We start from the raw sequence: 17,065 nt of genomic DNA, 5'->3' as shown, positions 1-17,065 counted from the left end.
AAAATGTAGGCGTAATCTGCCTCCTTTTGTTACACAACACACAAAAACTGTTGGACGATCTGGTAATACGACACATGTATTTGCATGGGGTTTGTACCGCTGAATCAGAATCATATATCAGAGTTCGTTAAGCGGGTCCCAGTCAATTACCGGTGATTCAATTTCTGATATTTCAAAATTGAGACCAAACCAAGAAATTACTTATGACGTAAATGATTCATTTTGGTGGGGGCCTCCACACATGCGCTCTGGAAGTGGCCCTTAATAAATAGAAAGCATTAAAAAGGGTTCAATTTCGAACTACGAAAGCTTATATGTAGGCTTACTTCGAAACTACAATCTCTTCAAAAAAAAATTGTTCAATAAAGAATAAAATTGAATGTCGCCTGGCTAATTATAAAAAAAAATATGTAAAAATTATTTCATAAAATTTTTATATATAGCAAATATGAATTCACTTAAAAAACGCACCGCACCAGGTCCTCCACCCGGTGTGTCATCAGCTCTTAATACAACAACAACTAATTCCATGTATGGCACATTGCCTCATCCACCTCGTCATTCACAAAATTTCGATACAAGCGATTTACGAAATTTAAATCATAAAAATCAATCTATGGATGTTGTGTATGGTACTCTGCCACATTTGCGTTCAATGGACGGTAGTCCACGGATAAGTAGTAGTCATGGTGCTATGCATAGTTTCTACGATCGCTATGAGAAGGCACAAGTGGTTTCACAAGATCCAGGTGGGGGCAGTGTCGGTAGTGGTAATATCCTTCCAGTTTTGACTACATTCGGGCATAAACGTTCACCGAGTGGTGAGTCAGTAAATCGAAATTTTCATTTAGCGGGTGCGAAATTGGTTTTGCCACCTGCAGGAGAAATTCCTATGCTAAAGCATGTAGACAAATCGGCTTTAACGAGACCGAAAATACCGCCACCCGGACCACCTCCAGGTAAATTTTCTCATCTAAATGTAACTAGAATTTTCTAAATTAATATTTTGTATAATGTAAAATTATTAACAGTTTTGTGAGTTATAATTTTTTTAATTTAATTGGATAGACCGCGGTATTTCGAATGGTCAATCAAATGAGAGTATTTGCTCTATGGAAGATGCGGGACCTGTAGCGCCACCCAGAAAGGTAAGTCATCATTCTTCTATTATGACACATAACCAAATCAATCAATAATATTTTGTACTACACCTTTTCCTGTTTAAGTTCAGAAATTTACAACTCAAGTTCAGAAAATTGCAATTCAAGTTCAGAAAATTACAATTCAAGTTCAAAATTTCCAATTTAAATTCAGAAATTTACAATTCAAGTTCAGAAATTTACACTTCAAGTTCAGATTTTCCAATTCAAGTTCAGAAAATTACAGTTCAAGTTCAGAAATTCCAATTTAAATTCAGAAAATTACAATTAAAGTTCAGAAAATTACAATCAAGTTCAGAATTTTCATTTCAAGTTCAGAAAATTAGAATTCAAGTTCAGAAAATTGCATTTCAAGTTCAGAAAATTATAAGTAGGGTGTTATTTTTCAAACGTTATTCCAATTCACAATACGTAATGCAATACTATGTAATATGTTATTTGCGGAAGTGTTGATGCTTCGTTGACAATGGTGGCTTGTATATACTGTACCCCAAGTTTTCTCCAAGGCGTGTACATCCCGAGCTAAGAAATCAAACGGAGGATAACTCTTTGCAACAAGTGCAAGAGGACGCTCCGGCCATGAAAGTACTTCAGTCGACACCGCAGTTTGGAAGCAGTGGAAGGGGGAGACCTCCACAGAGTTACGAGAGGCAGGTGTAGGAAGTCTTGACTTGACAGTACTTATACGTTACTTGCGAGATTGTGGACGCTCCGTTGCTTTCGTCATCACTGCTGTCGTACTCAATGCAGATCAATGTGCTTGTGACCTTTATGTAGAATATAGCTGGATGCCCTTGTAACTGACCTCTTATGAGTGGAGGAGAGAGAAGAGAGGACACCGTTTTTTTCGCTATCTCCTTCATGTGAGCAAAATTGCTTTAAGTGAGTTAAGAAGTCCAATGCTTTATTAACAGATAGTAGGCCTTCATATCCTTGAATCATATTATTACCGCTAACATTTACCATGTTACATACTTTAAATGCAATTGCATGAAAGAAAAAAATCCTGACAAAATTTCTGAACTTGAATTGAAATTTTCTGAACTTGAATCGTAATTTTCTGAACTTGAATTGTATTTTTTTTGAACTTGAAATGTATTTTTCTGAACTTGAATTGTAATTTTCTGAACTTAAATTGGAATTTCTGAACTGGAATTGTAACTTTCTGAATATGAAATATAAATTTCTGAATTTAAAATGGAATTTCTGAACTTGAATTGTAAATTTCTGAATTTAAATTGGAAATTCTGAACTTGAATTGTAATTTTCTGAACTTGAATTGTAATTTTCTGAATTAAACTGGAAATTGTGTAGTTCTATGTATCGTAAACAAATTTTTCCGGTCTTGCCACTCTAAATAAGACGAAATGGAAACTTTTCGAATTAATAGATACTTCCCTAGAAGTTTTTAAAAAATAGCTAAAGAAAATAAAAGAAAGCTTTAAAGATACATTTAGCACAGTCTCGGCTTTAACTGAGTGGTGGTTTTCCTTTTAGTTTCTTTCTGTATTGTTATTCTTTAAATCACGGGCAATTTACTTCAAAATCGGTTGAAATGGTCCAGCTTTAGTTTAAATTATTCGTGCATGCAATTTTGTTTATCTCATGCAATGTTGGCACCGAGTTCTAAGCTATGTTATTAGCTTCCGTTGGTAGCTTGCCAGAATAGATTCGATCTGTATAATGTTCCGAATATCTCGATCAGCGCGCCACCTTGTACATTTTCCCCCCATGTTGCATTGTCACCGGGTTCCAACCAAATTTCCAGGATTGGCTTTCCATAATTCGATATGGCCCCAGAATGAGTAGCAAATGTCGTTTATTGCTTTCGGTAGCACAAAATCTCGACGCACCTTCGATGTAAACTGTTGATATCAAAGCTCGTAAGCTGTACATCATCAAATACCATTCGTTAAGCTTATCTCTGTAAATAAAAAACTGCGATACAAAGCGTATTAAATGGAGTGAGGAAAGCATACACCATTTGAAGGAATGCAAAAAGGCGCTGGCAAACGCAGCACTGTTTGTTAACCCAGCAACCAACGCACGAATATCTCTCAGTACAGAGGCAAGCGATAAGGCCGTCGATGCATTTCTACACCAAATCGTTCCAAATCAGTTTCACACGCTCGTGCTTTCAGCCTTAAACTCACCGAAGCACAAAAGAGACATAGTACCTAAGACAGCTACTTGCAGTGTATTTGGCCACCAAACACTTTCGTCGCATGTTGGAGGGAAAGTCCTTCGAGATTCCTATGGAAACTTGATCGAGCTTTCCACGACAACAACGCCAACTATGCATGCTATATTAGGAAATTTGTGACAAATATCATTCACGGTAGAGGGCGCAGCTAACGAATCTTCGAAGACCGAAGCTCATCGACGTCAACAATACATATCTTCAGCTAAAAACGCTTCGCGGAGTTTCTACAGCTGGAGTACTCCCTTTCATACCACGCCGGCATCGTTACGAGGTCATCAACAAATTTCACACGGTGTGGTGTGGCCAATGGCTTCATAGAACGCTGGCACCGCTCACTGAAAACGACGATAAAAAATTACCAGCCTCAAGACTGCATAAACTGTCTACCAATAGCTTTACTCGGGTTGCGTACCGTGTTTAAACCTGATATTAATGCAACATCTGTACAATTTGCCTACGTAAGTACATTACGTTTACCCGGACAGTTCTTCGTGCAAACAGCGAATCACATCAGTTCCAAGCATTTTATTTCCACGAAGCTTATAGACTTAACTCAAGTTTTAGTTCGAAAGGATAAAGTTCGCCCGGCATTCCAACCACCATATGGTGGCCCATATCAGGTTGTATCTAAAAACCAAAAATATTTCACCATCAAAGCTAACAAAAACAATGTAGACGATTACATAGATCGACTGAAACCAGCTTTTGCGAAAGCACAACAAAAATCTACTCAAACCCCAACATCTACGCAACAAAGCTCATACCAGTTGCCGGGCCGGCTTTCACGAACAAGACTCCCTGTTCGTTTCAGGACAAAACTTTGGGGGTAACTGTGGCCACTCTGTAGATCGAACGGGTTGATGGCAACTTTTGCCATAAAAGAACATAAAGGAAACAAAAACTGATGTGCTCATCATGATCATTAAACACAAACAAAATAACGAGTGCTCTCATCATTATCATTAGCGCCTAACCGCCTAAGCGATTTTGGCCATTTTGTAACAAGTTACGCCAGCTATCTGTTTCGCTATAAATGACGCCAATTGGGAGCACCAAGGGAGGTCACCTGTCTCCCAACTCAGTGGAGGTCTCCCCCCTTCCTCTTCTTCCAAGTCCTTGATTCCGAGCCATACATAAGAACAGGTATGATGAGTGACTTGTATAGCGTTGTTGTTGTTGTTGCTTATATAGCGTGATTGTCATAAGTGGAAAGTGCCTTCCAACAATTAGATCATTGACGGATTGGGCGCTTCGGGATACACATACATACCTGGGCATCTAATGTCGGGATAAGATCCTGAGTTATATAATAAGCTTAAGCTAGAAGAATCGACCCTGAAGTAGAAACCGTATACTATATATCTAGGAATCATTCTAGTTAGTTGTCGTGGAAGCTCAACGTTGGACTATAAAGTGAAGAAGGCCTCGACTGCACTTTATGCATGTGAAAGAATGCTGGGGTGTACGTGGGGTCCATTTCCTTCTTTGTTTCTTTGGATATTTGCAGCGATTGTGAAGAGCATCCTATACTAAGTAGTCCTTGTTTGATGGTCGGCCACTCAGAAAAGAACGTATCTCAAAAATTAAATGTGGTATGTAGGCTATCAATGCTTAGAATAACGGGAACCCTGAAAACAACCCCGACGTCTTCAATGTATGCCATTCTGAACATTTCACCTGTAGACCTAGTGGCGAAGAACATGGCGTTAACAGCTGCAACGAGACTTAATTTGGTGCAGCATGTGAGCAGACCATACGGCCATAGTAGTATAGCGTCATCAAACATTGGACGGACAGACTTTCTTGCTCGCTACAAGTATGAATGTATCATATTTATTAAGAAGATGAGGCTCTGGTGACCTAAAGTTCCTCATGGATCTAGGGGGTAGGGGTGTGATGGTCTAGAAGGTTCAATGTGGTCACAATAAATCGTTCCCGAGATGGCCTTGGTAGTACTTTAATGATGCTTGTTACCGGAACGTATCGGATCTGCATCCGGAAAAGGACCATCAACATCCTAAAGCTTTCGCGGAGTATCCTTATCGCTACAACAACAACAATGTGGCAAGAGCTGCACATGATCGACCACACCGGAAAGGCGAGGAACCAAGCGCGGTTGTGCAAGGTTTGGAAGATCATGGGCAGGTTTTATAACTTTATATTAACAAAGTTGCTATTATCATTGAGATGACTACGGGCTCATGATGGATTCTGACTGGAAACTGCCTTCTGGCGTCAAATGCTTTTAATTAAACCTCGTCAGTGATAGCAGATATAGGAAGTGGGGGCTGAAGTACGATCGATAACGTACTGTGCCCATTTGCTGGACTCGCCATACTAAGGCTGCAGCTATTCGGAATGACAAGGCCGGCAGATCTATGTAGAATTAGCAAGAAGCGTAGGTTCTTTGAAGCTTCTATGTAGTATTTTCCAAAAGGACGGGGGTTATTTTATAACATAGGTCCTGGTTTCTGATAGGGGTTTTCAGTTTGGTCGTTGAGCAAACTTCTGTTAACACTATGGACTCATTCAAACTATGTGAGGTCCTCACGGGCCAGCCAGTTAAACCTAGCCTAACAAACCTTCAAACAACTATTACCAAATGTAGTATTTGGTTTTTTCAAATATAATTTTATATAATTTATTTAATAATTTAGTACAAATCTAAACAACGTGACATCAGAACTTCCAAGGCGATAGTTGTTTCGATTATATCTTGTAAATCTCTTCAAAGCCTTTTCTTCGGGGAGTGCAAAAGTTATTTAGGCAATTCACAAAGTCTCCTATTCGCCGTATGTGCTATGCATTAATCAAACTTTATATTGAAAACCATGGAAACAACTCAAATCTTGTGAATTGCCCAATAGTTTTTCTTTTAGTTAATGTCAAAAATTGAACAAATACATACGATTTGTCCCGTACCAACCGTGGATATTATTCGGAAGCCGCTTTAGCAATGATTTTTTAGATTTGGTCTCATTCTTCCCTTTTTTATTTATTTTATTTTTATTTTATCTTACTGAATTTTAACAAGATTGATAATGGCAAATGGTGAACAAACAAACAAAATTATAAATTTATGTATCGGAAATGTATTGAATAAACCGAAACGATCTCGTCGAACTTTGGATATCGAATTAAGGTATCGACTTGTGTACCGAATCACGACCGTCGAATTAAGGAAAGCCAGTTACTTACTTCCAAATCGAATGCGAGTTTCCAATTTTAGTTCGGATTTTCTAAATATATCGATCTATGGCTCACCTTAGTTTCTTAATTGGCGATTCTTCGTTGTGCTAACTGGCGCTAATTGGTAACACAAAGGGAATTCCAATCGTTTTCAGGTGGTCCCTCCAGCGGAGTGGCGACCGCCCTTTTCATCTGCTTACGTAGGAGGGTTCCGATAAAAATACTTTCCTAGCCCAAACATCATCGTTTATTCGCATAACATGGCCTTACCAGCGTAGCTGCTGTGTTTTAATAGGCTGGACTATATTGATGTCTGCGTAAAGCTCGTAGAGCTCTTCATTAAATCTTCTTCGGTACTTGCCGTCGCCAACGCGTAGAGGACCATAAATCTTTCGAAGAATTTTTCTCTATAACACTACCAGAGCCGCCGAATCTGATATTACCATGGTCCAAGCTTCTGCACCATCTATGTAGCAGGACGGGTACCATAAGTTACTTGTAGAGGATGATTTTCGTTTTCCGAGAGAGGAATTATACTTTTCAATTGCCTACCTAGTCCAAAGTAGCATTTGTTGGCAATAGTGATTCTGCGCTGGATTTCAAAGCTGATGTTGTTGTTTGTTGTTTATGCTGTTTCCCAAATAAACGAAGTCTTTCACTATTTCGAAATTATAGCTGTCAACAGTGGCGTGGTTGCCTAGATGTAAAATGCGCTGACCCTTTGCAGTTACTTTTTTGTCCTCATGCACCATCAAACCCCTCTTTTCCGCTTCGTTTTCCAGTTTGGAGTAAGCAGATCTCAAAGCGCGGGTTCTCAGGCCAATAATATCAATGTCGTCAGCATACGCCATTAATTGCACGTTCTTATAGAATATTGTTTTAGAGCGGTTAAGGTCTACAGCTGTATTGTTCTCAATAAAAGCGTTTGGCTTAGATTTTTTATACCTTTCATGAAAATGAAATGGTATATTAACTTCGTCACGAATCTCAAAATTGTAAGTCCTTAAAGGAAATAGACAGACCCACCAATAAAAGAAAAAAGAAATGTAAGGCATGATAACCTCCGAAGAGATCTAAGGGCGAGCTTCTCTTCCAATTTGCGTCGTGCTCCTCTTGATTTTTCCCTACAAATTGGCCGGACGGGACCTACATGTTTTATGCCGACTCCGAACGGCATCTGCAAGGCAGATGAGTTTTCACTGAGAGCTTTTCATGGCAGAAATACACTCGGAACCCTTGCCAAACACTGCCGAGGGGCGACCCCGCTTAGAAAAAGTTTCTTCTAATAGAAAAACTTTATTTCTAAAATTTTGATGTTGCTTTGCCCGGGGTATGAACCCAGGGCATACGGTGTGGTAGGCGGAGCACGCTACCATCACACCACGGTGGCCACCCACCAATAAGTATACCGAAATAATCAGGATGAAGAGCGGAGTTCATTTAGCCATGTCCGCTTGTCCGTCTGTCTGTAAAATTTCAGCAAAAGCTTACATATATAGTGTAATCGCTGGACGGGCTTAGCAGATTTAACGCTTTTAAAAGTCCGAATTAATAATTAAAATGCAAAATCGGTTTAAAAACGGAATAGTTACGAACGGTTTATTCTGCTGTAGTTTGTCCGGCTGACGACCAACGATTAATTCCAAATTAAATTCGTATAAGCTCTCAGCAGAAGAAAAAATATGACAGTACATTGACACGAAATTAAAATAAAGGAAATTATATGCTAAGTTCTTATGATCTATAAAATATTTCAACGTATAAGCACATTTGACAAAGTATCTCATCAGCAACATATAGCATATATTGTTGTCTAAAAAAATCATAGAGATCGGTGGTATATATATTATATACCACATATAAACTGTCATTTTTGCCCTTTTTTACGGCTAGAAGCTTCAAATTTCAACAAATACTTACGCTTACGTCATATATTGTTGAAATAAGTGATTCGTGGTCATAGTTTTTACATGTAGACCACAAAAAACGTGAAACTTTGCATCCTCACACAAAGTACCTACATATTTTTTAATTTTATATTTATCTTAAAATTCGCTTAGGTGAACCAGTGTACCACTATATATTTCATATCTTTTACAGCCGATTATTTGGATATTACGAATGGGATAAGATTATTGTTCGCCCCGTTCATGAAAGGTATGAAGTCTTCGGCACAGCCGAAGACAGTTCCGTCCTTATTTGTTTTAAATTAATTTTTTATTTTTAAATGTTCTCGATTCTTTATTATTCGGAACCATGTTGCCCCTTTGAATTTCACTTACAAAATGATGTCACTTTTACCGGGACTTGAATTTTTTATTTAAATTTCACGTACAAAGTTGGAATTTATGTGCCTCAAAGTATTTTGGTGTCACTTCTGCTGGACTGTTTGTAATATTTGTTCCAAATATAAGCCAAATCGGACCACAAATACGAGTTTTTGAAATGTATCGATTCATGCGCCACCTAGTGGAGTTTTCTTTTTATGGCATTGTCCTCGGGTTCCGAACTATATTTCAAGTTTCAAGTTTGTAGCTTATCGGGAAGTTACTTAAATTTCAATTACATAATTCGTAAACAACGCTACTCAGAGTCAAGCTAAATAAAATCGTTTAATAAATAAAGTACTAGTATTTTACGTTCCTTATTGTTTTAAACTAATTTTGAAAATTATTTTTAACTTTTTAGTTCTACATTACTTAAGAGCGTGTTTTTTAGTTTTTTTAAACTATATTTATTTGTTTGTAACTCTCCTTTGCGCGCCTAGCCATTAAAAAGCTGATGCGTGCGCCCTACCAACTCCTCGCCGCCGTTTTTAAATAGCTAAGCAGGCAATCATCAGTGCCCACGGCCTTGTTATTTTTTAATCTGATTGTTGCTATTTTTACTTCGTCATAATTGGGTGGGGACAATATTTCCATCATCATCAATTGTGGGCTCAGGGTCATCCTTCCTTGGCGATACATCGCTTGCTCCATTTAGGAGGGCAGAGAAGTATTCCCCCCATAACCTAAGTACTCTTTGGACATCGGCTACATGGTCTTCTTACAGCAGTTTGCCCAGGACTGAAAACCTTTCGTCTGTATGCCGTGCCTAGCGGATTTTTTTTACGTTATCACTGAATTCCACCGCATGATCCCCAATTTCTAAGATCGTGGGTTCAACTCCCGGTCAAAGCAGCATCGAAGATTTAGAAAAAAACACTTTTTAAACGGGGTCGCCCTCGGCTGTGACTTAGCAAACAGTCAGAGTGTATTTCTGCCATGAAAAATTTCTCAGTGAAAATTCATCTGAATGACTTGGCAAACAGTCAGAGTGTATTTCTGCCATGAAAAATTTCTCAGTGAAAATGCATCTGCATGCAGATGCCGTTTGGAGTCGGCATTAAACATGTTGATCCCGTAGGATCAAGGAAAAATTAAAAGGAACACGATGCAAATTGGAAGCGAAGCTCGGCCTGAAATCATTTCATTTATTTATTTATTTGGTTTTAAATATCTCGATCTGAGTTGAAATCATTCTGCCCTTCGAAAATTACTTTGAAATTGCTGCAAAGTACTACATAGTAATGAATGATTATCATTTGTTATTTCGGTATATGTATAAAATTCCACACATTTGGACTCACATGCAGAGCGGCAAGTTAAATTTTTAACTTTGAGTTAACTCTGAGCTAAAGAAATAACCTGCCGTTCTGCAAATGGGCCTTACTCAATACTCACAGTTCGCTTGTAAAATGCGAAGCGTTATATAATATTTTTACAGTGCTTTGTGCCGATAAACCGTGAGAATAAAGTTTAATCATAACACATACATTTTATATTAAATTAAATTAATGAAATTTTATATCTACAATTAATTTACAGCGAAAGATAACAAATTTAGTGAGATTATCCCAAGCAAGTGAAGAAACGGTAAACAGTACAAAGGTTATTTTCGTAGTCATGTGTTTGTCGTTTTCCTGCTTTGTTCAATAATTTTTTTTTCCTTGTGAATATGTTTTGTTTAAGTCGTCATAAATAAGCAATTTTATTAACAAGAAAATCATCAACATTTGCTAAAGCCGGCCATACTAAAAACCCTCAGCCATGCTTAGCTAGAAAAGGCATTGTTAAATTACATTGGTGGCCAAAATAGAACCTTTTGTCTGTTGCTTCGAGTTTTTCTTTCGTTTCTTACCAATTCGGGGTCGCTGATTTCAAATTTGCCCTCAAATCTCTCTAGCAGTTTGAGTTTTTAAAATACGGGTATTATACAACAAAACACTTCTCAGTTGTCATATTACCATAGTAGGTGTAGGTACTGCTCTAATCTCTTGCGTTATTTATTATGAGCTGATCAAGCAGAATGTGTGTAAACAATCCAAACACTTTTTATTTTATTAGGCGTAGATGTTCAAGGAATTTCGTTAGAATTCGTCAGACCTAGTGAAATGAGCTTATATGGATTTATTCGGTTCCCCATATGAAATTAATGACAAACTCTGACTCCCAAGTTTCGTATGTAAAAGTTGTGTTGAGTCACTACTCTTATGGGCAAATAAAAAAAGACCTAAATTCAAGTACCAAACTCCTATGATATGACGTCGGGCCATCACAGCGACTGTTATTTCTGTGTGGTAAACATAAAAGTAATAAAGCGCAGAAATCACTCTAAATAGATTTAACCCAACCTGCTGACTACTGTTCGACCAGTCCTTAGTGCTACATCCATCAGAACCTGACCCCAGTACCTACATACCGGCGCCATTAACATGATTTAATTCAGCAGAATGCATCGAGCAGCAGCGATCAAGTTGATAGCAATAATTCTGATTTTATCGACCCTGGTGAGCCTAAACTTTTTAATCAACATGAGCTAGATGGCTTAGTTAGAGATCTTAGACTGTCAAAATTGGCAGCACAACTGCTGGCTTCAAGATTAAAGGAGAGGAATTCGGAAACGAAAGGAACGCTTATCACGTATTACCGCGCAAGGGACCAGAATTTACTTCCATTCTTTACTGAAGAGGATAATTTCGTCTTTTGCAACAATATTCTAGGTCTCGTGACTGCAACCGGGCAACAAAGGTACGAACCAAACGAGTGGCGTTTGTTTATTGAATTGTCACAACGAAGTTTGAAATGCGCGCTCTTACATAACGTTAATAAATTAAGTTGTTGTTGTTGTTGTTGTTGTTGTAGCAGTGCTTCGCCCCATCCAATAGATGCGACCGATCACAAATTTTCGTCAATATCCTCTAACGGGAGTCCAAGGAAACTTGCTGTTTCAACAGGGGTGGACCATAATGAGAGGGGTATTAAAGGCGTTGGTTCCACATTACAATTAAAGAGATGGTTGGTATCATGTGGGAACACATTGCAAGCGGGGCATACATTTTGTATGTCGGGGTTGATTCTGGATAGGTAAGAGTTTAACCTGTTACAGTATCCAGATCGAAATTGAGCTAGAGTGGCCCGTGTTTCCCTGGGGATGGGGTTACACTGAAATGACAGTCCTTGGTCGGGAAAAATCCCGAGTCGCTCCGGTACATAGAACCGACTGCCTTGGGAAGCGAATAAATCAAGTTCTTTGCCTATTGCACATTCAACCACGGAAAAAGAAGACTACCATACGATATCCATAGTTTTGGATAATACTAAGTACAAGGAACATAATTGAGTAATATTGAAGGCCTAAAAATGGTAAATTTCTTTTTGGGCAGCAGGGAGGCTACACGAAACATCCCTGTTTGATATGCTGATGGGACAGTAGGGCAAAAACAGAGCACTGGACCAAAAACAATAAAGCTTTCAGGGAGTCGCTGAATCCCGGAAAGCTTAACGTCATTAATACCCCACTATTACCCAGATGCGGTATAATTTTACCACCGCTGCCTATGAAACTTTATTATTTAATATTTCGGAAACTAGAGCTGCTGGGAAAAAACGGCTTCTGTATTTGAAATTAGGGTAAAAAGTACTTTAACAATTAAGCATGAAATCCTATGCAACAGAACCTGTGCCACCAGTGTTTTATTTTTGTAATTGTTTTAGTTGTGTTAAAATATGTTTTAAATACTAATACAACAACATTTGGTTCGAAGAATAACTCACATCTACTTTTACAGTCGCATACACATGAATAGCACAATTTACATTCACTCAATGTCATAAATAACACAGGCCGACAGCATCTCAGGCCCAGAAACCGGACTATATATTTTCGAAGTATTTTGATGCGATGAATCGAAATCAAAATTGCTCTGTCAGCTCTGGTTTTCGAGATATCCCTACCTAAAAGTGCAAAAAACACCGTTTTTGCCCATATTTGAGGTTATGTAGCCTTAGAGATGTTTTCTTTCATCAAAATTAAAGGACGGCATCTTTAAATACAAGTCTTCTTCTTTCAAATGGCGTTGAGTTTGCTCAAATATCGTATTTTTTCATGGTCAGGATATCTCGAAAACCAGAGCTGATAGAGCAATTCTGAGGCCAGATTTGGATTCAGCGCATCATAAACTTTCGGAAATATATAGTCTGGTTTCTGGGTCTGAATGTTGGTTAAATGTTGTCGGTCTGTGTAATCAAGTGGAATTACTACGTTTCTCATGTTTTATTGTAAGCAGATGCTATTTTTGCAAAATTTTGATTTTAAGAGTTTTTTTAAACCCCAAATCAACCAACTGATGAGGTTTAAAAAGGCGTTCAATGCATAGACCTATTTTTGTTAACAACTAATGCTCTGTTTGTTTATAATTAATAAAAAACGTTTTTTGCAAATTCGAACAATCTCTCCAAATGTCGAAATTTACTTTCCAAAAGCACACCATTCGAAAAATTTTCATGGCGTCTTTCCGAAATTCAAAGACACAAACCTGTTATGTAAGCCCGTTCTAATTCGAAATTCGAAAAGTTGCGTAGTCGTGTTGTTAAAATGTTTCCCCTATATACATATGCGTACGGCCAGACGGTGAGAGAGCTACTCGCTTGTTCATTTTGAGTTCGAATAAAACACTGCCACTTGCCTATAATGGTCTGTACCAATATCCTAAAAAAAATTGTTCCAAAATAATTTTGCCATTTTTTGGGGCAAATTTCATTTAAGGCGGTGACACAATGATATTTTTCATATAGATGCGTTTAACACAAGCTTATGCATTCCAATAACATCGCCACAATCAACCAAGATGTTGCGTTTGTAAATATAAAGCAAATTCAGACTTGGCAATTGAAGTTTATTACGCCTTGCCCATTCACATACAACATTTCGCGAAGTACTGTTGTAAACATTCTCCCTATACAATAAAAATACTTGCTAACATATATTGTGTCGTATTCGATTGTTATATTGTATTTTTTAATTGTGAAAAATGTTAGAAAATTTACCAACCAGTGGGAAAAATAATTTCACTTGCAAAGTGTGCCAACACCCTTAGCCATAGCAAATGTCAAATTCTTCTTCTTATGATTTGCTTGGAACAAAATTGAGGAGTTGGCTACTTTTCAATATCAGATAGCGCTAGTGTCGCTCATTCTAGCATTCTCCATAAAAATACATGCAATCTACTCGTAATGCATAAGCTTGTGTTAAACTCAACTATATGAAAAACTGCTTAGGTATGTGTCGGACCTATTACACGTAAAGACATCAGTCTTTATTTACCAAAACATTTCTTTTTTATTTTAGTTGCTTTCAAAAAAAATAAATAAAATTATATCCGAAAGAAAGAGTTAACTTTTGATGAAACTAAATTTATTTATAACAATTATGGGAAAGTTGCCCAAAAACAATTTTGCATTTCCAGATTTTATGCTCATTTTAGAACAAAAAAAAATGAATTCGTTCTAAAAATATACATACTTTAATTTTTTTTTATTGCTTTTATTGGTATTATTTTATTATTTCTAATTTTATTTTATATTATATTCTTTTATTTCACCTTATTTTATTATTACTGAATCGGAAAATTTCTCGTAAAAAAAATTGCAAAAGTGTTGCTTTAGGTCAAAACGACAACCGGCATATAGCGTTATTTTTCCGATTTCTAAAATATAAACGCTTGCGGTCGCCATTTGATTAAATTTTTGTGAAAAAAAACGCAATGTACCTAAATATCGAGGTAATTTATATTTTATAAAATATTTTGACATAAATATATTTTTCTAACATAATTTTCAATTTACTTGATTATGTTAAATTTTTTTTATATTATTTTGTGTTTTATTTAAATTTATTATATTTTTTAGTGTTTTATTTAATTTATGTTATTTTATTTTACTTCCTTATTTTTTTATTTTATATTATATTCTCTTAATTCAACTTATTATATTCATATAACAACACCATATACCAACAAATATACGGAATGCCAATGGGCAACCCGCTATCTCCAACCATTGCAAATATCGTTCTGGACAAAATATTGGACGACAGCCTCGCTGAATTAAAAAGCAAAGACATATATGTCAAATACATAACCAAATATGTAGATGACATATTCGCAATTGTTAAAGCTAAAGACGTGGAAGACATACTAACAGTATTTAATGCACAGCATACCAGGATACAATTTACTAAAGAATTAGAGCAGAACAACAAAATTGCCTTCCTAGACGTAGAAATACACCGAAAAAACCAAAACTTAACGTTCAACTGGTATGCAAAGTCGATGGCATCAGGAAGAATTATCAATTATCACTCCAATCATCCATGGAAGCAGAAAATTAACACAGCAACAAGTCTAATAAGGAAAATACATCTTCTAAGTGACGGTGATTTCATAGAAGAAAACAAGAAGAAAATAAAAAATATTCTCTTCAAAAATAGCTACCCGAATACTCTAATAGAAAAGCTTATAATTAATACGACACAAGAAATGGACCACCCTAATTCATCAAATGGACAAACAGAAGCAAACACAAACAAAACTTATATTGGAGTTACCTATATACCCGGACTAACAAGTAATCAATCGCTCAGGAGAATTATGAAAAAAGACAACATAACATTTGCTCACAAACCACACAATACACTTAATCGTTTCTTTACAAAAACAAAAGACAAAATAGACAAGGGACAACAATGCAATGTAGTGTATAAAATTCAATGCAACGGTAACAACAACAATGCCTGCAATAAATGTTACATTGGCACAACGAAAAGAGCATTGAGAACGAGAATACACGAACATGAAATGGACGCAAAAAACAGAAAAACAAATACCGCGCTTTCTCAACACCTGACTGACAATGGCCATACAGCTGATTTTGGGAACGCAAAAATTTTAGATGTTGAGAGAAGATGCAAAAGGAGGATGACACTGGAAAGTCTCCGCATCCAACAACATATGACGAATGTCATGAATTTTAAAGAAGACATTGACAATACAAATAGCGCTTATACAGCAATAATAAAAAATGATAAGAACAAAAATAGAAAATAAGAAAAATGAATGTGTCGATTGTCCTGTGATATTATTGTGTTTGTACAACTAATCAAATTATTGTGAGTTATTGTTTTAATGTTGAATTTGTAATGTTTATTGAAAATAATGATTACTTTTGTATTTTCATGTTGTTTGTTTGAAAATAAATAGACTTCCTGATGATGACGCGGATGCGTCGAAATGCATAGAAGAGAAAAGTAAAAACTCTTGGGTTTTTTCTTTATACATATCGACCAAAACAGCTCCAACCCAGCAAACATCAACTTATTTTATTCGATTTTATTGTGTTTTTTATTTAACTTTCTGTCGTATGTCCGTTATTATTTTTTTTTTAGTATGGTACATTAAAATACACCCCCAGTAAAAATGTCATCGAATTAGAACCAATAACAACGGAGTTATGACGCTTTTAGAGAGCTATTTCTGACTGTAAAATTTTAAACTTGTTGGTTAGGGCCTTTGTGAATTAAGCTAACGATACACTCTTGCTCCGGGAAATTGTTGAACCCAACCCCGGCCCAGAGAAATTGTTCTGGTGCGTGTGCCGGACCCAATTCTTTTTAAGACGGTAACATTCATGTTAGTGTGTCACGTGCAAAGGTTGGCCGCCACCAGCTCACACGGCCGCTCCAAACAATCACTACAATGGACAGAGGCAATGCCGTGCACCAGTCTCTGTCTCCGCCTTCCCCCTTCAGAGGTTGAGAAAGCTATCGAACTTGCTAAACCATTCAAAGCAGTAGGCCCGTGCGGGATTGCTATGAAACCTTGGCCATAAAGGACTAAATATTTTGCACTCGTTTTAAACCTGTATTTTTCCACTTTCGTCATCCTTGAAAAATTGCGAGGGTGGGGAAACCAGCTAAATCAGGATACTCCTACCTTCCAATATATCCCCTATCGGCAGTAGCCAAAAAACTTAAAGTCGTCCTGGTTCCTTATTTCACCACAAACCTGCGGCTAGCAAATCATCGCCACGGCTTCCGAAAATTACCTAGCACCATCATCGCGCTAAACGTCATCAAGACACAGATAAATTGTGGGCTGAATCCACCGGACAGTACTCGTAGCGCCAAACTTATCAAA

The 17,065-nt window shown here is 37.1% G+C and overlaps 3 protein-coding genes across 17 annotated transcripts in view; 2 read left to right on the top strand and 1 right to left on the bottom strand.

The window, feature by feature from the left end:
• Positions 1–17,065, bottom strand: part of Nup50 (nuclear pore complex protein Nup50) — a 142,415-nt gene that overhangs the window by 86,926 nt on the left and 38,424 nt on the right. The window lies entirely within an intron of this gene.
• The window catches only part of Asap (ArfGAP domain of ASAP), a 109,890-nt gene that overhangs the window by 79,041 nt on the left and 13,784 nt on the right, over positions 1–17,065 (top strand). For 14 of the 15 annotated variants that reach the window (XM_067776705.1, XM_067776704.1, XM_067776711.1 and 11 more), the window contains 3 exons: positions 444–959; positions 1,069–1,148; positions 10,419–10,466. In XM_067776705.1, the coding sequence (XP_067632806.1) occupies positions 444–959; positions 1,069–1,148; positions 10,419–10,466 (644 nt within the window). The remainder of the gene's footprint in view (positions 1–443; positions 960–1,068; positions 1,149–10,418; positions 10,467–17,065) is intronic. The other variant, XM_067776709.1, reaches the window with a different exon arrangement.
• Positions 14,904–16,228, top strand: LOC137245669 (uncharacterized). Its single transcript, XM_067776713.1, has 2 exons — positions 14,904–16,038; positions 16,130–16,228. Exon 1 carries the CDS (start codon positions 14,906–14,908, stop codon positions 15,974–15,976), a length of 1,071 nt encoding a protein of 356 aa, XP_067632814.1. The 5' UTR covers positions 14,904–14,905; the 3' UTR covers positions 15,977–16,038; positions 16,130–16,228.

The sequence above is a fragment of the Eurosta solidaginis genome, chromosome 3 (genome assembly GCF_040869045.1).
Source record: "Eurosta solidaginis isolate ZX-2024a chromosome 3, ASM4086904v1, whole genome shotgun sequence".
NCBI classification, from domain to species: domain Eukaryota; kingdom Metazoa; phylum Arthropoda; class Insecta; order Diptera; family Tephritidae; genus Eurosta; species Eurosta solidaginis.
Note: the sequence above shows the minus strand (reverse complement) of the source record. Positions and strands in the feature narration are given on the sequence as shown.